The sequence below is a fragment of the Buteo buteo genome, chromosome 1, assembly GCF_964188355.1.
Source record: "Buteo buteo chromosome 1, bButBut1.hap1.1, whole genome shotgun sequence".
In the NCBI taxonomy this organism is placed as follows: Eukaryota; Metazoa; Chordata; class Aves; order Accipitriformes; family Accipitridae; genus Buteo; species Buteo buteo.
In genome coordinates, this window is record NC_134171.1 from 60862046 (window position 1) to 60888002 (window position 25957).

The window sequence follows — 25957 nt, forward strand, 5'->3', positions numbered from 1 at the left end:
ACAAAAGGATTTGTGCTTCCAAACCTACTGAATGCTTTTGAACATCCCACACAAGTAACTCAGTGGGTTCAGCAAATATTCCAGAGGAAAGTTCTGTCAAGCTAGATTTAAGATAAACTTTTTGATAAATCCTGTTACCCTGCGTGCAGTGGCAGAGCAGTGTGTGGTGGGAGAATGCAAGGGCTGACACAGCCAACCCTTCCACATCTGGGCAAGCCCAGCTCATGTCAGCCCTGTCCTATGCTGGAGAAACGGGATCCCTGTCGCATGTGGCCTACTGCCAGAGCTTGGGGGGTTTTTGGGTCCCAGGGAGGCAGGGCATATTGAGCAACTCTGAAATTATGAAGATTTTAGTAGGTTGCTCACAGGCCTCAGAGGGTTGGCCATGGTGCAACACACAAAAAAGAGGATAATGATGAGATCTGGAGTTATTCAAGATAGGATAGAAAACAAGTCTCATTCATCAATGTGTAAAGCAACTTCTGGTTGCAAGGAACAAGGAAGAATTTCCTTTGTGGCTAGGCTTGTACAGGTGGGAATGTTTTGCCCTCTTATTGCATCTTTAGTACTAGCCACTATTAGTTACTGTGTTCCATAGATGGACCAGTGTTAAGGAGTGAAGTCCAGTTTGTCTTAGAAAATTATACTGCATGGAGAGAAGCTTTGTAAAAAGGATAGAGGATATGAAATTAAATTGAGGAAATACCAGATGGCATTAAGCTAAACTAGCCAGCAAACATTAACTTAAAGAAAAGCTTGTTTGGACGAATGCTAAAATAAAGGCTGTCAGGAAAGTGCTGCTCACTTGAAAGGAGCAGGACTTGGCACTTGGTTAAGAATGCTCACAGGCCTTGCCTACAGCAGCAACTGTCACCATTGAGCAGTTGCTAGACAAGGGCCAGGAAAACAAGTGAGATGCACTTACATCAGTGGTGAATTTAAGGGATCTGGTCATGACAGCGTCACTTTTGAGTGGCTGTAATCAGAGCAAAATGCTTAAAATGAGTGTAGATGCTTTGCCCAGGCAGGACCGGGTCTCGCCTAGTTACTGGGCAGAGTTCTAGTTGGGTTCCAGGGTTGTGACTCAAGCTGGAAAGAAAGCTATAAGCAGGCTGGAGAGAAATGTTTACTGTTTGGTATGGGTATGAAAGGCTTTACTGGAAGGCGAACAGTAAAAATATGAGACAGAACATTAATCTTTGAAAGTTATTATCTGAAGGCATCTTGCTACATCTTTTCCTCTTACATAAACTCTGTATGAATATAAAGATTACTGATAATAATTCAGGTTACTAAAATCATCCTTGAAGGAAAGAGGAGATCTGGGACAGATTCATATCTGTCAAACGAATTCATCAGCATGTGAGAGATAGGGGCCACAGTGCAGAGGTTTGGCTAGCATATCTCTCCTGATAAGATACAGCAGATTACAAAAGTAAAAAATACCAGGTCAAGTTTGAAGGTGTTAAAGGCCCTGCAAGGATCACTGGAAACAAAACTACTCTCCAGTTGTTTTTTTCATCTATTGGTGATGTATTACTAAGGCAACTATTAAGGAGGGGAAAATTAGTGACAGTATGCAGCAGGAAAAGTAGCTAGTCTCTCATTCAGTTATGAAACTGTGAAAGAGAATGGAAGTAACACAAATCCAGTAATTTTGTTATCATTTTAAATCATATGCTTACTGGTCTCTCCACAAAAATAACTAACATCCCTTTTGGATTGAATTTTCTGAAAACAATGTCTGTTGCTGATAGTTCAGTTGCATTTGGACTCCTCAGAGTCCTTTCATAAAAAGCACTGTGTGTAATTGTGTTTTGTCAGATGCTACTGGAAATCTCTGTCTTTGCTGCAGCACGTGGTGTTCCTGATCAGACTGTAGAGAACAGCTAGGAAGTCGTCCAGGGTGAGGAGAAAAAGAGAAAGCTGAACATGTCAGGAGTGCAAAAACCACAATCACATGAGCTGCTCAGGCTGTAGCAAAGATACACAGGAGAATGGGTGACAAGTAAGGATCCCTGTATCTGCTGCAGAAATCCAGGTGGAAACTGTAGCAACAACACTTGCAATCTCTGAGATGAGACAGTACAGACAGCTTGAAAACACTGTTGCCAGGAGGAGATAAAGGATTCAGGAATGTCATATTGACTTAAGCCTCCCTTGCAAGGGATTGTGAATTCTTGCTCTCTTCAGTCCCAAGCTTAAAGACAGACTGCTTTCGCTTTACTGTTTAGCAAGGTAGAAGCTTGAGATGTACCTCAGCCCAACTCAAGGCTCTTTTGTTTCCAAGGCACTCTGCAAAGAAGCCCCTGTCCCAAAGATCTCAAAAGTTCTCAGAGGCAGTGCAGCCAAAGATAGCACATGCCACTGTGTGCCACAAAGCTGGCAGTGCTGCTTAACTACATGCTTCTGCTTATACAATCACTAGTGAAGCAGTTAACACTGTGACAGAAAACGATGAGCAAATGTAATCATTAAAAAAAAACAAAAACCAAGCCACCACGACTTTTTGTCTGAGGGCAAATACTTCCAGTAACCAAGGGGCGGGGGGGGGGCACGGAGGGGCACAGGCTGCAGAGTTAGAGGAAACACAACACTTCATTCTTGATTTCCAACTGTATGCCGCATAAAATGCAGTGGTAGCAGCTGGCAATCTGTGAAGTGACAGGTTAAAGTGCATTCTGCATATATACAGTAGCTTGTCGCAGTTGATCTGGTTTTTTTCCATAGAATTTTGTCTTTTCCAAATGCCTAAGTAATTCCAAATAACTGCCAGTAACAGCAAAATAAAAGATAAGCTCAATGCATAACCATTAAAAACTCTTCTTTTTTTTCCTTACTAAGATATGCTTAAAATCACCTTAAAATAATAAAATGTGCAGTTTTCATCTCGAAATTATTCTGCTTCAGTATCACTGTGTAATGACATGAGGCTTCATCCTATGACAGCCAAGGCTGGAAAGAGGGTCTTTGTATTCTTTGGGAGGAATCACCCCCAGATTTCAGGCTTACATGCTTGTTTCTGTATCTGAAAGATTTCAACATACTAGAAATTTGAGAACCATTATCTTTTCTTTCCTTTGGAAGACAGAAAATCTGGAGATTTGGCTAAATCAGACAACCTTTATGGGCTAAAATCTACAAAAAAGACAACTTGCATGATTTTGTAAAGCATTTCTACGCAGTTTTTCCTGTAATGCATTTGATGTTTACAGGACACATTCGATTAACCGGGTCTTGCTGATAGGAGGAACCGCATAACTCACCAGTGACTTTGCTATTTCTTAATACTTCACTGATCCTGAGCCATTCCTGGCAGAATTTCATGACATGTTATATCACACTGCGCTCCCTCAGACTGATCACGCAATCTTGAGGCAATGTTCAGCCTACAGCAGGATGTGGTTAAGCAGGCACCAGTAAAGATGTCATTTGGGGATTGATTCCTTATGAGTCCTAGGTTTCTGATTTCTGATGAGAGTTGCTTGACAATTCTCCTACCATGTGGCAAATCACAAGGGTATTTGGGGGATATAATTTGAGATCACGGGTAGTTTTGCTATAAGTTTCTCTAGGACCAAGGATAAGTGCTGTACCAGGAAGGACCCCTGCAAGAGAGGCTCAGTGCAGTGCAGAGCACAGCGTGCTGCATCCTTTCTGTAGGCCATCTTTAGGAGCCTGTGCTTTGGGAGATCGCAGCGGTGTGTTTGAAGGATGCTTACGAATGTCTTTCATTATGCCTGGGAGTGGACGGGACAGCACTGTAGTGGCACACTGATGCAGTCATAGGATATTTAGAAAAATGAGTTAACTTTTTAGGATGTGCCTTAGGCCAAATGGGAAACGGTTAGGAAAAGTCTGTGGCAAATGTTATCTAGAGGCTGGGCTGGATTACATTTCTCGGCTCTGTAAACTGTGAGTTTGTAACTGAATGCTGTTTTCTGAATGCTCCTTCCAGCAATACGTCTGTTTCCTTCCTTTTTTGTTGTTATCTTATATTTTTCTTTTTTCAACAGATCGACAAGACATTTTACAATTCCATTTTAAGGAAAAAATACATCCGTTCACGCTTAATCAGAGTGAGGTATGTGAGATTATAATAAATGCACACAGCTGGGACAAAATGAAATGTACACCAAGCAAAGTGCAGTTAGAGAGCCATTTGATCTGATTCAGTAAAGTGTATTTTATGTAAAACTGGAGCATAACCCCCAGTTGAGCATAATCTTATTCTGAACCATGCCCTCCTTTGGATCTTGATGCAGAAGATAAACTTCAGTCAGTCCAAATTCTGTATAAGTTTGTGCTCAGATCTTGAGCAAGCTTTAGCTAATAAAGCAGCTATAACTTGAGCTATCTAAAAATAAAAAGCATTTTCAAAACTATTTCCTTCGCTGTAATGCGGATGTCTTTTTACTTCTAGTATTGCTCCTGTGCTGGGCTTGTCGAGTAAAACCCAAGCATGGCTGTGCTGGTTCAGAAGGTCTCACTTGTCACTGTTGTGTCTCAAAGAACTGGCATAAGTAGGTGCCTCGGGAACAGTAGGAGCCCAACAGACATGTATGATAACTGCTTCTTGGTATGCTCCCTACCTCCAGCTATTTACCACTTGGAATTTCCTGAAGTGGTTGTAGTTTGTTTAGCAGCCCCCAGTGGAGTTATTTTCCAAGGACTTGTCCAGTCTCCCCTGGACTCTTGAAATTTGTGAACCTCAGTCATTTAGTAAGGAGTTACTTGTGAAGAGCCACCTTCTTTGGATTATTCAATGGCCCCTAGTTCTTCTGCTGGAAAAGGTGATGACAAGTTGATCTCTATCCCTTCTCTCCATGCAATTAGTCGTATCGGACACTCCCATTGTATAGCTTTTCTCTCTTGTACCCCATGAGCTCTACTGTTTCTTTCAGTTGAAAGTCCCAGGCTGTTCAACCATTCTTTGCAGGAACTGTTCCTTGTCACCCTGCTCTCGTATCTCTTTCAGGTCTGCTGTCCCTACTTTTTGAGATGAAGGGGTCAGACCTGTGGCTGGGATTATGATTGAGCAATGTTGTTTGGGTTTTTTTCTCTTTTATTCTCTGTTCATTTGCCAATAATATCTAATATTCTATTGGATTTTTTGACCACTGTTGAGTGCTGAAAGTGACCTGTTTACAGAACTGTCTATTGTAATATTAGGGTCTTGCTCCTGAGTGACAGTGCCCATCGCTTTGCAAGTAAGCCTTGAATGTCTTAATAATCACGCGCTAAAGCTGCAAGACTAATGATAGCAGCCTCAAGAGCTTATTCTTGTGAATGTATTTCTCCTTGTTCTTCTATGGTTTGTGAAATCCAGCCCCCTGCTCTACCTTAGCTTAATGCCCAGTTAGGCAAATCACACAAGTCGTCATTTGAATGTAGCTTTAGGAATATTTTTCAATACTGACTAGAGTGTTACAAGTGTAGACAAGGTGATTTAAGGATCCAAGAGGCCAATCTGCAGGGAGAATATTTTTCATTACTTCTTGTTCCCAAGGACAGACGGAGGTATTTACTGTGGTGTTTGCTGTGTTGGATGCAAGACTTGTATGCTCCAAAGCTTGTTTACTTTTTCAAATATACAAGCTTTATGCCTCTTGAAGTGCTCAGACTGCAAGCTCTTTTAAGCAGGGTCATTGTTGTGAATTTGCTTGAAAAGCATTGTGCATGTTTTTTGGCTCAGTATAAACAATGCATTAGTAATAATGCCCACTGCTCACTGAGAAAGACAAAACAAATCTTGACTAGGTGTCTTTGGCTCTAGACCTTTGCTATATAGTCAGTGATTCAAGGCGGGCTGTACTTACCTGAGGGTTTCGAGAGGTGTGGTGTGCTTGCAAGAGTTGATACAGTAATTCCAGTGTGGCACAGCACAGGAAGAGGAGTGGGGGGAGAGGTGCGGGAACACCTCAGAAATGCAGAGCAACACCCACAGTTGGATCAGATAATATCTGGAAAATAAATGGAGTGCCAGTCACGCTGAAGTTGGCACAAAGGGAAAAAACAGCCTGCTGGAAAGTTCACGTATAGCTACTCAGTCTCAATTATGAGATCCTTGAGGCAAGGAACGTGTCTTTCTGCTCAGCTACGAAACACTCGGCATGCCTTGGTGTGCTCGTAACACATGGCCTTTTATTTGCCCTTCACTGGCAATAGCAGGAATGTCTGTTTCATTTTGGTGCATGTTCCTTTCGAAGATCATAGCCTGATTGCATGCCTTCTGTATAAGCTACTTGCCTTCTATTTTTAATTACCTTATTTTTCCTTTATATAATTACAAATTTCCAAGTATCATGGTTTAAACCCAGCCAGCAACTAGGCACCATGCAGCCACTCACTCACTTGCCCCCCACTCCCCCATGGGATGGGGAGGAGAATCAGAAAAAAAAGTAAAACTCGTGGGTTGAGATAAGAACTATTTAATAACTGAAGTCAAATAAAATGTAAAACTAACAATAATAATAATAATTCTAATAATGAAAAGGAATACAATAAAATGAAAAAAATAAACCCAAGAAAAAAAACAAGCAATGCACAATGCAGTTGCCCACCACCTGCTGACCGATGCCCGAGCAGCGATCCACCCCTCCTGGCCAATGGGCTTATCTCACTATCACAAAGATAGTGAGATATAACTGGAAGATCTTCTCTTTTCCTCTTCCATCTGAATGATGCTTAAGACAGAGAAACCTGCTTTTAGCTTGCCCCCTCCATGAAGTAACTGTGATTCCACCTGTTGTGGGCTGTGTCATTGCTCCTTGGCTCAGGCAGGAGAAAGCACAGGAGAGAAGGTTCTCGGTGCATGCTCTTATCTTCCCTGTGTAATGACCAAGGATAAGCCATCTGCAAGCACAGAGCAAGATTTACTATGCCAGATCAGACACTTTGGTGTTTGTAGTCTATCATTCAGTCTCTTGCAGTATCTGATGCTTTAAGGAAAAATAAATACTACTACCAAGTGAATTCAGTCTGTTGGAAGATTTTTCTTCCTTTTCTTTCCTCTGATCTTACATAAAAACTGTGGAAATGTGTGTCCCAGTGTGGGTGCCGCTTGTACTTTTCAGTGAGATGTTAAAGGCCCGTTTTGTGGTCCATCTCTTGGACTGTGATAAGTAGATTGTGGATATGCTGCTGAGTTTCATTTATTGTTGCAAAACATGAGGCTATTAGTCACGTTCTCCCAAGAGATTTCAGTGGTGGAATTGGGTTGTGTGGTCAAGTACCTTTTTGACGGCAATTGGAGATTTTTATTCTGTGTATGTATGCAACCCTGGAAAGGTCTGTCTAGATACTGTTAACCATCTACCTGATGTTTCTGAAGTGCTGTGTATCCAGCTTTTCATTGCAGTCAGATCAGTTCATTCCCTCCTGCTCTTGTGTCTCAAGCATGCCATCAGTGACTGCTTTTGAGACTCCATTGTAATATTGTTCTGGCCATTAGTTCACAGAAAGCATCATGCCTTCTTCTAGCCTAAGACATGTTTGACCATTCAGCATTTGCTTGGATTTCTTTTGGCAATACCTTCTCTCAAAAATGTACAAAATATTCAAAAATGTATCTAATCCTTTATGTTACATTGCCATTGCTAGAGCAGCTAAGATAAAAACTAAGAAATGCAGAAATGGGCTGAAGGTAACCAGACTGTGTTTCATTGGTTTGTAGCCCAGATGCTGATGGTGTGATGGCAGAGGCTTTGCTCACATTCTGGTTCTCCTCCACGGATTCTAGAGAAGCATTGAGAGAAAGAGTTGAAAGGATCTTACGGAGGGGCCTGAAAAAATACACAGGGCCCCTGCGAATAAATGTCAGATCTTCTACCATCTCAAGTAAGTATATTACATCTCTCTTAAAGGTAGTTCTTGCCCTTTTCTGATGGATGAGACTTGATTTTTCCTTTCTGATGATGGCTGTTACTGAGTCTGAATGACAGTCTTTCCTGCTCATTAAGTTAGAACAAAATCAGTGGCAATATATAACCCCCTTTTAAATATGTCTTAAATATGGATAAACAGGAGTAGTTGCTTTGTGGCCTTGCAGTACAGCCTTAGCCTCCCTCCAAACTGCAGTACTAACCTTATGCTACTATCAGGGTGAAGAGTAGGAGCCTCACCACAGTGCTTCAGTACACAGCAACACAAACATGCTCCCTAGGTCTTTGCTTCTCCGAGGAGCCTGAAAGTGCAGAAACCATGCTTGGATGACAGTGGGGAAACAGCCAATGCACTGAAAAAATATATTTGGTGGGAGGATCAAAATCCTTTCCAATTCCCCAGGGGAAAGGGAAAGAAACGGAAAATGTTCTCATCTATATGACTTCTCAGCTGAGGATCTAGCCCCTTCTTTGCAAAGCAGACCTGCATCTGCAGGATATGAAAATTAACAGCACTATCTTTTTGATTTAGTGAATTACCAAACAGACACTGAAAGGCAAGTTTCCCTCCTCTTCTATGCTTCTGATCTGTTAGAGACTTTTTGTGCAGGCTTAGACTCTTGTCTCTGACTTGGCTTCAGTTATATATAGTCAGCATTTTTTCTGGATGTCAGACTTTTCAAGAATGAGTTGCTAGTTGAAAGGAAGGGGCAGGTACTTGCTCCATTTGTTTTTGCAGACCTTTTGCTTACTCCTAGCACAAGGGTGACAGTACAGCACATGGGTGACCACTTGCTGCTTGCTGTTCCACACCAGACTACTTAAACCAGCAGACATCTGCAGAGGCCAGACGGCTGTGTTGAAACACAAGAAGCCTCGGCCAGATTCCATGCTGGATGGATCCAGACTTCCTCCCACTCAGAAATGACCAGGAGCAACCTCTTGTTCTGCCTCTCAGTGCTTGAACTGGGCACATTGCATTGCAGCAATGCAGTGAAACTCAAATATGAGCTGTCACACCCCCATTGTTTCTTGATGGGCCAGCTGGTCTTCCCCATTGGAATGGCTCAGGATGATAGGTGACATCCCTTTGGGCAAAGAAACACCATTTCTCCGCAGTGTTGTTTATATGCTGGTAGTTCCCGTTCAGCAAAGTGCATGTGTAATTTGTCCCAGATAGAAGTACTGTGTGGGCATTAATTAGAGAGATTCAAAGAGTTTGGGGAGGGGGGGTGTGGTTTTTTGGTTTTCTGGGTTTTTTTAAAGACAGTCAGGTCATGATTTAGTGAATTTTGATGCTTCAGTTTAATTTGGCGCCTTACATAAAGGATAAAATTGGAAAGAGTACAAATATGCTTGTTAGAAAAGGACTGCGATCTCCTCATCGAGTTATCTGATTAGCTGCTTTTATTCAGTCTGGTAAATGTGGGAAGTGACTCAAAAGTCTGTTTTCATTGACCTTGAACTGCACCAGGGCTGTTTCAGTAATGTACTAGTTGCTAGTTAAAAAAATTAGTTGATACAATTGAATCACAATGTTTTCATTAAATATTTGGTCTCAGTAAAACATGGCATCTCTCTGTTACTTTGATAAAGTTGTATGATAAACTTTGTGTTGCTTTTCTTGGATCTCTCAGCCTAACCATAAAACACTGACTACTTAGGTCTACCATTCACTACAGGGCTAGCATTGTGCAACCATTACATATGACACAAAGGAACGTAAACAATACCTTGCCATTTCTAAGAGATGACAATAAAAGGTTCCATTTAGATCTTTCTTTGCTGATAGGATTTCAGCAGTACTATGAGGCTTGGGCAAGCTCCTGTTGGTGCTACTGTTTAAGAAAACCAGGTTGACTCAAGTGAAGGGTATAGAAGAGCACTCCCATGCTTTTAGAGGAGATGCAGGTCTCAATTTAAAAGCTTGTCTTCTTCCTCATACCTGGGAGAAGTGACAATTTTGAACAAATCCTGGCAGTCCAGAGAAGGGTCTAGGTTTTGCATTTCCCGCTTCTCTGTCCCCTCCTGAAATATCCTATCCAACCTTAGTATTTAAACCAAGGAAAGCTAAGAAGCCCTAGACTTTTTCCATGCTCTTTAGCACCTTTCTAAATTTTGCTTCATTGTAGCTTTGATGGTTTTGCCAGCTGGAATCCTTGTTTATGTTGAGGCAATCTCAGCACAATTTCATAATGGCTTGTAAAAAAATCATTAACCTGTTCATTGTAATCATCTTATCAAAAGATTCTAATTTGGGGGCCATAATATATAGCTTAGTTTAGCTAAGCATAGCTAACTAGTTGAAGAAATCCAGGTCAGGCACTTATTTACATTGCATGCTAGGAGGGTCTGATAAGGAGAACCTCCTTAAGTCTTCCTCCCCGGATCTAATCATCTTGTTGTTCAACACCCTGTCTCAACTTGCACTTCACTCAAAAGTGTTTGCTTTGAGGATCAGCTCCAACAAACTCCTACAAATTGGCTGCAATGCTCGGATCTTCAGCTGCAGTTCAGGGCAGCAGTACAAAACTAACTAGTCTGCCAGACCAGGGGTAGAACTTGCATTGCCTCTTCATTCCTGAGGATTGGGAATAAAGAGGGGATAAAATCTAAACTGACAATGTTTTATTAGTTCAGGGTTTTTTTCAAAAAGAGAGAGAAGCTTGATTGTACAGATGTAAAAAATAGCAAGTGTGCAAAATTTAAAGGAAAACAATATTGTCTCTGGTTTGTATCATCCCTAAGCAGTAGGTGTTCTTTACATGGGGCTGCAAAAATACATTTGTATCAAGGTAGCTTCAGATGTGTTATTACGGAAGTCCCTGCTTTCTTATTTAGCTAGACTTCATAATCCCCTGGTCAAGGACACTGGTATCTCCAGACATCCACTATAGCTTTGATAGAAAATAGGAGGTGATAGAGGTCTCTGCACTTGTGTACAAACCCCACTGGAAGCCCAAATATTTTTCAGTGGAGAGTCAAGCAAACTAAGTCCTATCTTCTCTCAACAGCAGTGCAAGGGCCAGCAAAATGAGATATCAAAGTTGGGTGACTTGGAAACACCTACGTTAGGACTTGCTCTTCCACTGGCACTGAAAGAAGAAGGTGTTGCAGTTTGTCCTCCGTATAGTTCTGGCACCAAAGAGATCTCATACAAGGCTGAATTTTTTTCCCCAGGGTTTCTTGGTTAGAAGTACAGTCAACTCACAGCCTGGATCCCCATTAAGCCAAGTGTAGAGCAGCTTGCCAGACTATTTCCTTTTGTCAGGTAGGTTGGAAGTCTCCCAGAATGTATTTTTGGGAATGCACTTCTGATGTCAGAAAGAAACTGGTTGCAAGATCACTGGCACTGTTCAAAGTGAGTAGGAAATATTTCCACCTGTTACGCAGCCAAGGGTTTTGACCATGAACAATGAGTCATGAATTCATTTTGATCAACAAGTTAACTGTTATTGTTTCTATTTATCTGGCATCTGGGGCTTGCTAAAGCACCTTACAAATACAAAGTGCAGAACCTGGGAGACAGATTCTCACTTCTTTATTGAGTCTTCTGTGGGAGACATGCAGATGAGTGTCTGACCTGGATGACTGAGGAATATTTAATCTCCAATAATGTATGTAGCAGTCTGATTTTTTTGTACTTTACCAGCCACAACAGCAGCTTGGGGGAGTGGAACAGGACATGCACCTGTGCATTGGGAAATACAGTGGAGATATGACATTCCTCCACTTTGATGCCATTAGTTTGGCACAAGGTGGTACATTTCAGTGTTTGTGAGAGTCTAGAGAGGCTGACTGAAATGGGATGGACTGAAATGTGTTTTAAAATGAATATTTTGCAAGGACATGCTTGTGATGAAGGAATTAAGCAGGAAATCATCCTGGTCTGACTTCTTAGATGACCCAGATAAGTTGATTTAACTAATTTCCTCACTCAGTTCTTGTTTTCCCCTCTCTCTGCCTTGCCTGCAGAGGTTGCAAGTAATTTGGGCTGCTCCTACTGTAGTGAGACCTTGACTGCAGCTGGGGCATAAGTGTAGGTCAAGAAGAAAAATAGTGCTAAAAACTGTATCAGCTTGGATACATGCTGCCAAACTGGTACATAATTCCTCATGCAGATCCATCCTTGGGCTACAGGATGCCCAGATGGAGGAGTTGTAAATACACTGTGAGGTGTGGACCTCTGTCCTCACGGACAGAATTAAAACGTGGTTGATGGGGGGGGAAGTCATGGATGTGAGGACAGGTCCAGTGGACATAAGTAGGGAGGGAAGGGCTGGGTGACAGGGACAATTAGAGGTACAAAGCCTTTGCCTTGTCTCTACCAGGTTACTCTCTCCTGTTGAAGGAATGAGAATTGCATCACCTATATCTAAGCCATGTTTTGCTGCTTCTACAAGGGTGCATAACTCTAGGGAGGTAATTCCTGTTGAGAGAGAGGTGAGAATATTGGAAGGTTAGACGGGAGATGTTCTAAGTCGTGGGCACTATGTAACCACACAAGAGCATGACTTTCCTGCTGAGCCCAAAGCTCATGTTTTGCCATCTTTCAGGAAACTCCTGCATTTCCTTTTGGGTACAGTTTTTGGAACATGACTGAATCTGCTGCTCAATGCTCTCATTCCCATTTCATCCCAGTACCTCAGGCCTTCATGGTCTTTAACGTAATTAAAGAGTATTAGAGTAGAGCTATTATCCCCACCTCTGTCTGCACTGCAGGACAGATGCACTCTGACATTCCTCTCAGCTCCCCAGGTTGGTGACCTACTGAAACTTGTAGAGATCCTTTTTTGCCTGCATGCACTGTTGTTACCCTAAATGACACTGAACTAGGTGAGCCCCCTGTTTCTGATGCAGCTGAGAATTTTGTAATTCTCTCTTTTTTTGACAAGTTTTTATTAAAGTGTGACAAAGGACAGTGGGGAAAACATTTCCTCTGCTCCCTGGTGCACTTCACAAAGCTGTGCTTCAAATGCATGTCCAAGAATGTGTTATTAGTACTGAAGCACATACTTTTTCTCAATTTTTTTTTATGTTTACAACCCTCTCCTCCCTTCATAACCCATTTGAGATAATCTCTACCTTGACTTCTCTGTGTGAAAAAACAACTTACTCAAGCAAGATGTGGGAACTTAATATAATAGAGAATGGAACATGTAGTTTGCCTTTGAAGCTAGCAGTTATATTGTGACATATAGAAAATCACAGGTGGAAGCCTTTAAAGAAAATCAACTTTCTTGTGGGAATCCACATCTGTGAAAAAATGATGTAATTGGGTAAAGCTGTATCAGATTTTTAAAATTAATTTCTCATCTTTAATTTTGTAGCCATCTCTGGCCCTTTCCACACTGAAAATGCATAATGTCCCGTAATAATGCATTTGCTTGCCTTGTTTGAACTACTTCCTTATAATGTCTGGTCCATTTATGTCACTGAGAGTTCTGCCTGTTATTTTCCTTTTAATGCAAACACTGATCACTGTGGCTTAAATGAAATGAGGCAGTGGACACAAGACTAATACTTCTGATGCAGTGACACTGGTATTATTTAAAGACGTGGCAAAGCAAGCACATTTTTCTGTAGGAATCTCTGACTCCCTCAGAGATAAGTGGTCACATTCACTCTGCAGTTAACTACAAACCCACAAACATTTAGATGGTTGACAAATAGATCCATGGGCTTTGGGTACTGAACTCGCTTAGAAATCCTGGCCTTAACTGGTTATTGCATATAAACAATTACCAAAATAAAGATGCTTTCCTGCTCTTGCTTGGTCCCCTTTTCTTTCCATGTTTGCTCAAAGACATAAGTTGAAGAGTAAAAAAGTTATTTACTGATAAGTTATTAATCTCAAATAGTAACTGCAAGTCACTATTCTCATTAGTCAGAAATTAAGACAAATAATTTAAGTGTATTTTAAGGTTATTCCATTTACTAAATATGCAAAATAACTGTATGAACAAAATTGCTTGTCCAGTTGGAGAACAGAGCCTTCTTCTGAAAGATGGAATCCCTAAGCCATGTTTCAGTAGATTGCTGTGATTTTAATTTAAACAGTAGTTTTCTTTTTTAAGTTAGGCAAGCTTTAATTAAATAGCAAGTTCCATTTTACAGGTAGGCAATGCATGTTCAAGTTGAACTTGTTCTTGTTTACAGTGGAAGCCTGAACACTGTTTTCCTAAATGCGGCACAAACAACTATTTTTGCAGCCATATGTGGTTGGGACAAGATATGACACTTAATTGTTACTAATTGATGCTTTTTCTTGGTAGTGCAAACAACTAGGGCAACTAGTAAATGAGCAGGGCAGCGAAATTGCCTCTCGTGCCTTACAAGTGATTGCTTCAAGGCAGGGCTTGCAACATGCTGGCTGGCACAAAGCCAGCAGCTATGCTGTTGACCAGGCCCAAAATGTCAAGCTAGTAACAAATGAAGGCAAGCCCCTAACGAGGCAAGCCCCTAACGAGGTAAGCGACGTGATTTTCAGCAGTATCGTGTAACCCAAAGTGCTCCTTCCTTTTGATGGGATCTGCTGTGGGATGGGCTTATCTGAAAATAGTGACGGTTCAGGTTTCCAAACACACACACATATGCTCTGGGTTTGGGGTCTTGGTTTTGAGTCCTGGGTATTATGCCCTAATTTCACCTATCCTGATCTGCATGATGGATTCCTGGGTCTGTGTCCTGGTTTCAGCTGGGATAGAGTTAACTGTCTTCCTAGTAGCTGGTATGGTGCTATGTTTTGAGTTCAGTATGCGAAGAATGTTGATAACACACTGATGTTCTCAGTTGTTGCTAAGTAGTGTCTAGACTAAAGTCAAGGATTTTTCAGCTTCTGATGCCCAGCCAGCGAGAAAGCTGGAGGGGCACAAGAAGTTGGCACAGGACACAGCCAGGGCACCTGACCCAAACTGGCCAACGGTGTATTCCATACCATGGGACGTCACATCTAGTTTAGGAACTGGGAAGTGGGGGCAGGGATTCGCCGCTCGGGGACTGGTTGGGTGTTGATCGGTGGGTGGTGAGCAATTGCCCTGCGCATCATTTGTACATTCCAATCCTTTTTATTACTACTGTTGTCATTTTATTAGTGTTATCATTATCATTATTAGTTTCTTCTTTTCTGTTCTATTAAACCATTCTTATCTCAACCCACGAGTTTTACTTCTTTTCCCAATTTTCTCCCCCATCCCACTGGGGGGGGGGGGGGGGTAGTGAGTGGCTGTGTGGTGCTTAGTTGCTGGCTGGGGTTAAACCATGACAGTCTGTTGCCAGACAGACCTGCTTTCACCTCTTAAAAAATCCCTTTACTTTGAGGTTTTCTCCATTGCTGTGGTGTTTTCTTTAGTATTTGTGTTCCAGCTCCCAGTGTGGGATACATGGTCAGGGCACTGTATCTGGCAGATCTCTAAAGCAAAGCAGCGCCTCTACCCTGGTGGATACAGCATTGAATTTATTGACAGGTGTCACTGACCTTTTTCCTTCAGTAGTGGGTGGATGGGAGAGTACATCAGCTGCATAGTCCTGATATATTATAAAATATGCTAAAAATTAAAGCTGTACAGACATCCTTTTTAAGACGCAGTGTGTGCGTGGAAGACTTTTTTCTCCAGTTATACACAAGTTGGTCCAACTGGAAACAATGGGTAAAATTTTGCCCATGTGAGGTTTGTACTTTTTTCTAGGTGCCTCGTAAAAAGGCAAACAGAGATATAGACAGGTGCCTTGCAGAACAGCTGCATGACTCACAGCAAAACTCAGTGCAGTGAGAACATGCTAATTGAATTGCTTCCAGCACTGTGCTTGAACAAGCTGGTTGCTCCTTTTGTCTTCTTGATGAGCTTTGCAATATAATGTAAGTGTTAATAATTGACTGCAGGCTTTATAATTAGGCATTGTGAGGTAAATGTCTCTCCACCCAGAGAGGAGCTAAAAGAACACTATTACCAATATTGCACTTGAAGGCAAAAGGTGCTTTTTCATTATTGATTACATTTGTTGGTTTATTACCAGTTTCCACCTATAAAATATTAGAGTGACCCAAATTATGAGCTAGTTCTGAAGGTTGTATGAATTTCTAGGAAAACATTGGATGCTCATCATAGTTGAAACAAACAAGTAGGGCCAGATTTTTCAAAGCACTTCTTGCCAATATAAACATATGGGTAAAGTAGCCAAATACTTAGCACAGTTCAGTACCCTTTTTTTTTTTTCCACTCACTTTGTAACTTACCAAACAGTAATGTTTACACCACCTATGAATCCCTCTTCTGGCCTAGCTTTTACTGTCTGGTATTATTACCTTTTGATGTAAGGGATCTTGGCAACAACCAACCATATTATCCATGGAAATTCACAGAATATAACTGACATTCCTGAAATGCAGAAGTACCTGTATATTCCACCCCTTGCCTCACATATTTAAGAATTATCATTAAAATCCACATTCATCACACTATCTTCATAAAGTTCACTCGCATCAACAAAAAATAATTCCCCACACCAAAATCAAAACAACATAATCACAACACTGAACGAAAGTGGACAATTTACACACAGTCCACCCCTTGTCCCTTTACCACAATTACAAAACCTGAAAATTCCCCACCATTATCCCACTCTCTAACAGTGTTCAGTCCATGTTTTGCATGTTACCTCTCCCAATTACTATCCTTATCTTGAATTCCTCATGCCCCATGTTGGACACCAAAGAAGGACAGTGGTGGGTTGACCCTGGCTGAACGCTGGGTGTCCACCAAAGCCGCTCTACTGCTCCCCCTCCTCAGCTGGACAGGGGAGAGAAAATATAACAAAGGGCTTGTGGGTCGAGACAAGGACAGGGAGAGATCACTCACCAATTACTGTCATGGCCAAAATGGACTTGACTTGGGGAGAATGAATTTAATTTATTGCCAATCAAATCAGAGCAGGATAATGAGAAATAAAACCAAACCTTAGAACACCTTCCCCCTACCCCTCCCTTCTTCCCAGGCACAGCTTCACTCCTGGATTCTCTACCTCCTCCCCTCAGCGGTGCAGGGGGACGGGGAATGGGGGTTGGGGTCAGTTCATCACACCTTGTCTCTGCTGCTCCTTCCTCCTCAGGGGGAGGACTCCTCACTCTTCCCCTGCTCCAGTGTGGGGTCCCTTCCACGGCGTGCAGTCCTTCAGGAGCACACTGCTCCACCGTGGGTCCCCCACAGGGTCACAAGTCCTGCCAGAAAACCTGCTCCAGTGTGGGCTCCTCTCTCCACGGGTCCGCAGGTCCTGCCAGGAGCCTGCTCCAGCGTGGGCTTCCCACAGGGTCACAGCCTCCTTCGGGAACCCACCTGCTCCGGCGTGGGGTCCTCCACGGTGGATATCTGCTCCACCATGGACCTCCCTGGACTGCAGGTGGACAGCCTGCCTCACCATGGTCTTCACCATGGGCTGCAGGGGAATCTCTGCTCTGGCACCTGGAGAATCTCCTCTCCCTCCTGCTTCACTGACCTTGGGGTCTGCAGAGTTGTTTCTCTTACATGTTCTCTCTCCAGCTACTGTTTCTGTGCCCACCGCAACTTTTTTTCCTTTCTTAAATATGTGATCCCAGAGGTGCCACCACTGTTGCTGATGGGCTTGGCCTTGGCCGGTGGCAGGTCTGTCTTGGAGCCGGCTGGTATTGGCTCTCTCGGACATAGAAGTTTCTAGCGGCTTCTCATAGAAGCCACCCCTGTAGCTCCCCTGCTACCAAAACCTTACCATGCAAACCCAATACGGGGTTTTCCTCCTTCTTTCATAGGAATTGAGAAAGTACAAGCGAGTATTTTTACTGAAAGGGGACCTTGCAAGTTGTTGCTTGCCCACCAGTAAAACTTATTTATCTTTATTATGTGAACAGTTCCTTTTTATAGTGAGTAAGACTGTGTTGCTATATAAATGTCCAATTATGACTCTTCTCCCGTTCTTACAAAACAAAGGAGCAGCTGCATGCACATATGGCAGCCCTAGCACTGCCTTTGCTATGTAACATTCCCCACAGTCAAGCTGTACATGCGCTGGAGTTCTGTTTCCTTTTTCTATCATAATCTGATTAATGTCATGTTAAGAAATGAATGAGTACACGTCTAGTAATGGTGGATTGCAATTCACCCTGCATACCAGGAGGAGTGTCAAGGCCACAGGCAAAACACAGGTGATACAAGCACAACAGGCAATAAGTATGAGCCAGAGACGACTCCTGGTTTGGTGTGATTTTGGATCAAAACCAGCACATTATTCTGTGTAGCTGCAAAGAGAAAAGAGAAAGGAAGAAGTGGATAAGGACAGGGATCTGCTGAGAAAGGCTATTCAGCCCCAAAATATGAAGTTGTGTATGCTGTACAAGAATCATTATATATTTTAAAAATTGTATTGAAAGTGTGATTATTTTTTTTTTTTAATTTGTTTTTACTGCTGGCAACTAAAATGGTAGCTCTACTAAAAATAGCATTCTGGAAGAAGGGGAATAGACTTATACCTTGAGCCAATGCTTGTTCTTGTCAGCATGAGCATACTGTATTGTCTCTAAACATACAACATGCATATTAAAGAAGGGAATGTATTGCTAGAACCTGCTGTGCCATGCAATAAATTGCTATTAACTGTCTATTTTAGTATTAATAGTGTACCAGACACTCTGTTGCTCAATAAGATAGGAGAAGGGAGAATGAGCTGCTGCTATTGTAAACTGGCATTGCTGCAGGTGAAGTCACTGCCTTCTGATCTTGAAGAGGGCACAGAGTAGGTACGAGATCTCCTCTGGCTCTCACTCTGGTGTAAAACGCTGCCAGTTGATTTTTTACAAAAAAGGGATTTCAAAGCTTTCCACTGTAAAAATTTCTCCCCAACAAAACTGTGGATCTTCAGTAATACAGGACTTGTTTTGTCCATACTCCCCTCCAGAAACATCAGGGTCCAGCAGGATGGGGGAGACCCTGTGCCTGGTCCTCAGAGGATATTGGCTGGCTGGAGAACAGCGAGCAGCACCGCAGAGAGGAGTGCAATAGCCAGGGCAAGAACGTGACCACATATGAGCTACCCTGGTTTCTCTAGCAGACCCCCTCAGCTGTGCCTCCTGCGGTGCCCTGTACTCAAATAGCTGTCGGGTGGGACAACCGTGCTGATGGAAAACCTCGTCTGTGCTGTCCTGGCGTTACCCTGACTGTTTGTTTCTTTCAGATGTGGAGACGAGAAGAGCAGAAGCCCTCTTCAATGACAGTAAGTGAGGGCTTTTTAAGCCTGGGAAATCTCTGATTGTTTTAATTAGCATTAATAGTCTCTGAGCACTTGTCCCAGCCCTTCAAAGCCTTTTCTCATCCTCCTGTCTAATGAATGTGACCTTGTACTTCACACAGGTGAGCCATGTGTTTAGAAATCCTGCTCAGTCACAAGGAAGCCTTTTTTTATTAGTGTCTTCTGGGACACTTAGGAAGACTGGCTTGAAAATAGTGGTGATGCAGTAAAAATCACTTTTCTAGAAAAAGTCTACAGCCACCGCTGAGTTCCCTGGTCAATTTTTTTTTGCAGTGAGATGTTCCTTCTGTTAAAAATATCAGCAATTCTGTGAGAAAAGCGCAAACAATGAGAAAAGAGCAAGTGCTGAGGGCTCCATAGAAATCCTCCGTGTTGGGCAGAGGGGAGACATGCAGGTCTTTCTCCCTAAGTGCACATGGCATGCTTCTGCCTCCAGCAGTACTGGTGAGGATGCATGTTAAATGTAAACCCTGCCATCTAGGAAACAGAGGACTTCAGCCAGTGAGGCCTGAGCACTGTAATGTTCAGGACACTTGTTTATTTACTAGCCTGATCCAGTTGCTGTTGGTACCAGTGAGAGCTTTTACACTGTGTCTGCTTAGTTGTGGATTTGGACAGGCAGAGACTAAGCCATGTTTCTACATGAAAGCTAAGACATTTCAGATGACTCCTAGGTGTATGTAGTAGAATTGAGTGAGTGAGGAGGACTTCCAGTAAATAAAGGAACTTAATTGCTTGGGGTAGTTGACTGCTTTAATCACAGTGGCTAGCTGAAAGGTGTACTATTACATGCTAAAGGCAGGAGAGTCCTTATCAGGGATTTGAGTGCGTTTTATATTTGAGCAGATTATAGTCAGAAGCAATCTCTATTATAAATTGATTAAAAGATGTACTTGAATAGAATACTTCATCAAGTCTAATCCTGCCTCCACAGGGCAGGCACCGTTCTCTGCCCCCTTGACGTAGTATTAGAACTGCATCTTGGAGCAGCGGCTGCAGAATCTGTTTCATATATGGTTGTGTTGGATGCTGTAGCATAACAATTAATCTCCACCTTGCTACCTGTTATTTTCCTATACACACATTAAGTGATGAGATTTACACCTGAACATGTACCAGCATGTTGTTCAATTGCTTTAAGGGTGGCAGCCTCGCAGAGACCTCTAACACAGTCTGCGAGTGAGAAGTGCCCCAAAAGCTGGTAGGGTTGGGCACATGCAGAAGAGTTTGGAATTATAGCTTTCTGTGTGCTCTCAGAAATCGGGAATATGTCTAGTGTGCATTGGAAGGCAGAAATGACCACAAAGAAATGTATAGAAGTTACATCAGCCTGTGATTCTAATGAAAATGTTCAGGATTTTGGAGTGGCTAGTAGCACAAAATTGTTCCTTATGGAAATATAAGGCAATATGATAGGTCTTCTCTAGGTATTGCTGTAGGGGTTGAGGTAGTTTGTTTTAGAGAAGTTTTTAAGCTTCCAGAGAAAGAAGTCAGCTTGTTTGGAGATTTAATAGTCATAAAAGGCCATCTCTGCTTATGAGTTGGGTTTCTTTTAAGTCTGGGAAAGTTTGATCAGTTCCTTAGCAGTGGGCTGTCAAGTAATGGAAGATTAAATAACAACACTTTCTGGGTCCGTTTTAGGTGCTGGTGTTCTGGGGCACTGATGGAACTGTGAGTTTTTCCCTGTGTTTTGAACATTGCCTTCTCAGGTGGTTGATAGGATTGTGCAGTTTTAGGACCAGTAACTGAGGATTACCAACAGCTTTCAGGAGGGAAACATGCTAGCACAGACAATCTTATCAGTTATGGTATATTCTCCAGTTTTCCTTTCACACGGAACATTTTGGACAAGTAGATTTAGATTTCAGTTATTTCATTCTTTGTCATTTTAAATCTCAGAACAGGGCAGACTCTACACTGAGCACATGAACTTCTCAATATTGTATGGCTTTTTTTTTTCCTTCTCAAATTTATGAACAGCTTTCAATCTGCTGCGTTACTGATGCTGCTTTTGACTATAAGGTACTGTTAACGTAACTCTGTGCAGCTCCTAGCAGGAAGGGGCAGAGGTTACACTCTGCGTGGCTCCAGTGTTTCACTTCTGAGGACTTCGAGGGCCCTGGGGCTGGCAGCTCTTCAGTGACGTACTACTGACTTCTGCTTTGTCCCCCTCTGGGTCACTGTCTGTGGGCGACAGGCAGTGCAATGGTTTGGATTGTGTTGTCACTACGCAAATAATTCTTAGCTCTGTCTCTTTTCAATGAATTGGGATAGTCCTGTCTGTCAACTTTCCTAATGTCTAGCTGAAATCGAGGCCTGGATGAAAACTAGTGGGTCTTGGTCCAGGTAAGATGGATTTGATGCTGTTTGGATGGGAGAAGACAGCTGAAGCTGCTCTGTCCATTGAGGAAGTTTCTAAAGCTACCGGGGAGCTTCAGTTGCTCCTGAATACCCTGAGTTTAGCGGCTGAAATGGATACTTTCATTTCTTTCTGGGTTTGGAGGATAATACTTTTTGTCATGGATGCACACCGTGCTGGAGGTATCCATGCTTTTGTCATCTCTGGCTTGGATTAGTGTGAAGCTCTTTGCCTGAAGTGCCTCTCCAGGTCCACTTGCAGACTGCCATTTGTGCAACGTGCAGTTGCCTGTTTCCAGGTGACATCTTGCTGATGTAATCTGCATGCATGTGTGGCTTGGATCACTCCCATCTTAGATTTTTCCTAGTTTGTGTCTTATCCTAATGACAAAGTACCCGGGACATTATTTAAGAATTGTCCTGGCTGTGTGGTGAAGGTTTTGATTCCTGATTTGGGCTGCTCAAGCAGCTAAGCCTGAATGGTTGACCATCATGGCTTTCCATAATAGTCAGTTGTTCATTCAGGCTTCTAACAGAGTGGGTTGTGCATGAGGATCTCTGATTGGTTGGGGTGGCTGGTGGAAGGAATATTGTCTTGTCGATGTTAATACTGTTAGAGAACCTAGGTGGTGTGTAATTTTACATATGTTTTCCACAGCTATTGGCAGGCATATTTACTAAACAGAAGAATAGCTAATATGCTCTTTCTCCTTTTTGACAGTCTGTGGGTTACGGCAGAATAGATCAGTCAAGTCAATGGCACAATCATCATCATTGCGAATAGTCGGCGGATTGTCTTCTGCAGAGACTGGGGACTGGCCGTGGCAAGCGAGTTTGCAGTACAATAATATCCATCGTTGTGGTGCAACACTCATCAGCAATACGTGGCTTGTATCTGCAGCTCACTGCTTCAGAGAGTAAGTTCCCATTTTAGAGAGAATCTGCAGCAGAATGTGCCCCATGTGTATCAAGTTGTGTGGCTTTCCAGATTTGCACCACATCCCTGACTCTTCCCAGGGGAACAATTTTCTGCCTTGGGGGAGAAAAGTCAGGGTTAAGCAGACCCATCACTTGAATGTTTCAATCAGAAATTAAAGACTGACTCTTTGGAGCAGAACTGGCAGTTTTATGAGCGGAAATCAATAGTAATTTGGCATATTGAGCAAAGAAGTGCAGAAAAGGTAATGTGACTGAAATGGCGGAGTATTTGTTTCCTGTTGCACTATATGTTTTTGAAGGTGCTCCTTCCTGTTACAACTAGGTTGCTGCTCCTGCGGGCTGCTACCAGAAGTTACAATCCCACATTCCTACCCCTCCATTCAGCCATGTGCTCCCAGCACTTCTTTGTTTCAAGCGTGGCAATTGTGAAGCTGCAGGGCATGTAAGATGGAACAGCTGATTGAACAGATTATTAACATGCAAAAAGAGTAATGGAGATAAAGAGTCTTCTAGCAGAAGAGTGTTTTGCTTTGATTACAACCTGCAGCCACACAATGGCTAGGTCAGGAACAAGGAGCAGGGGAGGAGTATGAGACCATGGTTGAGGAGGGAATGCAGAATTGCCACCTTCTAGCAGCAGTCCACAATTATGTGGGACACTGTTATGGAAAGTGATGGATGCCTTAAGAATCTAGTAGGGAGCTGGCTTGAAGGAGCTTTACAATAAAGGTGCTCACCAAGTTTAAAGTCCTGAACATTTATATTTACACCTAAATACTTATGGCACTCTTACCTTTTTCAGCATGAGTCACCCTCAGAAGTGGACTGCTACTTTTGGAGCTCTTTTGAAGCCACCAAGCTTGAAACGATCAGTCAAGACTATTATTATTCATGAAAAGTACCGTTACCCGGAACATGATTATGACATTGCACTTGTGCAGCTCTCTAAAAGAGTTGAGTTTACGAGTAGCATACACCGCGTTTGTCTGCCTGAGCCATCTCAGACTTTTCCATACAATATTTATGCTGTCATCACAGGCTGGGGAGCACTTACCAATGATGGTGAGTCCTGAGTCTACCAGGTGACCTGTATGATACATAAACAGTGGCTCTGATCTACTACTGAGTTGATACCACTTCTGTAGCCATATGTTGTATGGCAGCAAGCCTAATGCTTGTCTATAAGCAATAGGTTTGTTTAATCATAAGCAGCATTTTCTTGTTCTAAAATTAGACTTGACAAAGACAGAGCTACAATCCACTGAAGCAGAAAACAGGAAGAAGACTGTTCTCTTTTTCCAGCCTTTCCATTTCATATTGTAAATTCTTAAGACAGGTAGTCCAGCCATGCGTGTGCTTATTATTAAAGAATTTTAGTCATGGGTTTCTCTAGGTTTGCTTTATTAACAACTCAGAGTTGGGCCACCACCGCAGTGAATGGCGAAAGATAACTCAAAAACGCCTATAGAAGGCGAATATACGATATAGATATAGAATATACGATTTTACAAAACATTATGCAATTGATGTCTTGTCAAAAGAAGTTCTTGGTGTTCTTGGTGTTTTTCCATGAACTCTCAGTTCTCTATTCTCCAGTGATTTCAAAAGTCCAATACATTTTCCTGTCTCCACTGATTCTTATTGTCTCATCTTGGTTCTTCTGAAGTTAGTGGTCGTAGGCAGGTCTCTGGTCACCACAGCCCCTTATCTTCTTACACATCAAAGATCACCTTTGAATTTCTGAGAATCACTCAGTTGTTTTATTAATTCATCTTACTCTAAAGTTAATCACTTACTCTTATCTATTCTTATGTCTTAGGACTAAGATGTATGATCCTTTTTCTGTTGATTCAGCTTGACTGGATTTTAAGCCAGCCATGGTGAGAGCTACACAAGGGACAAATAAGCAACTTATGCATATTGTTTTATAAGCACCTGCATTCTATTAATTGTATCTAAAACAATCTCCAATCATTAGTTATATGTCTGATATGAATAGTCTTAAAAACAATGAGGCTTAAGGCCTAGTTCCCTTTACACTTATATAGCACCTAAAAAATTTTTCTCCCAGCCCTAGCCAGAAGCTACAGATAACTCTGTGGGCTTTCAGGTGACTTACCTAAGCTCGCACTCTTATCAGGCCATGTTAAGAGTAGATTTAGCAATGGAACCAAGATGTCTTCATTTCATATCATCTGCCCAAATTGCTAGGTAATTTGTGTTCCATGGTATTATATGGAACATGTATAAAATATATGCTTTTATACTTAAGGCACTATGTACCATGCAATCATTACTTCTGTCTTAATGGTCCTAAGTGAGGTCCTAAGTGAGACTATGAGTATGTACATTTTCCTTAAGGGCCTAACCTAGACAGATCAACAAGCAAAACCTCCACATTAAACCAAGTCAAGCTGGTCCTCCGTAAGAGAACATTAAATACTCTTCCTGTATCTTAACTACTGCAAATTCTGTAGATAAATACCCAAACTATATTTTCCCTCAGGTCCAACTCCAAATGCTCTTCAGGAAGCAACAGTGAAACTTATTGACTCAAACACTTGCAATAGAAAAGAAGTGTACGATGGGGACATAACACCCAGGATGTTGTGTGCTGGATACCTGGAAGGAGGAGTAGATGCTTGTCAGGTAACTGGAGCTGAAAATTAGAAAGTAAAACTATTTTAATGCTGACTCCAGTATCTGGTTGACCAAATCTTAACCAACAGTGTATTAGTCCTTTAAGTAGGCTCCATTCAAACAGGAATAAGTTGTAAAATGAAATAGCATTTTGTACATATCATTTAGCACATAAAATCCATAGTAAGAGCACTAAATAAGTATAATATTCAAAATTTAAGCCTTTGATAGCATGAAATGAAATTCTTGTTCTGTAACTCAGAAGAGCTGCTACAAGCCCACTTGATTCTCGTCATTTCTTGTGTGTGAAATCTAACTAACAATTTGCTTGGAAAGTGATATGACAAGACATTGACAGAGATACTAAATGCTGAAATACTAAATATAAGCTAAAAATGAAATGTCTCAAGTAGCCAAAACCAGACACCTGTACAGTTGGGAAGGAAGAAGTTTAAGAATGTAGCAGTTAAGTTGCCAGCAAAAATGCACTATTGCTCATTGAAATTAAATTCTGGACTGGATCATCTCATAACAGGTCTGTTATGAGATCTTTGGTAACAGAAACAAAGATAACTATAAGGAAGCTACTAGCTGTAAATGGAATGGTAAGGATACATGCGTGGTACAGGTTTGCAGGTTTGCAAGGAAATGCTTATATTCAAACAAAAATATTTCCATAATGATAACTTTTAAAAAGGTAATTTCTGTTTATGTTATTTACAAAGAATGTACTCCTAAGTGCTGGTTCAAAACAGAACCTTTCCAGTAACCCAGTCCTACAGATTTATGCCTAAAGCAAAACTCCCTGCAGAGTAAGTCTGGGAGGCTCAATTCCTCTGTTCCTGTCTGGCTCAGCATTGAAA

General features: G+C 42.0%; 1 protein-coding gene across 1 annotated transcript in view; it reads left to right on the top strand.

Annotated features, from left to right (window-relative positions):
* Positions 1 to 25957, top strand: part of LOC142033489 (transmembrane protease serine 11E-like) — a 47665-nt gene that overhangs the window by 18367 nt on the left and 3341 nt on the right. Inside the window, exons 5-10 of the mRNA XM_075033381.1 lie at positions 4017 to 4084; positions 7676 to 7839; positions 19083 to 19121; positions 22237 to 22432; positions 23257 to 23516; positions 24961 to 25103. Of these exons, the coding sequence (XP_074889482.1) occupies positions 4017 to 4084; positions 7676 to 7839; positions 19083 to 19121; positions 22237 to 22432; positions 23257 to 23516; positions 24961 to 25103 (870 nt within the window). The remainder of the gene's footprint in view (positions 1 to 4016; positions 4085 to 7675; positions 7840 to 19082; positions 19122 to 22236; positions 22433 to 23256; positions 23517 to 24960; positions 25104 to 25957) is intronic.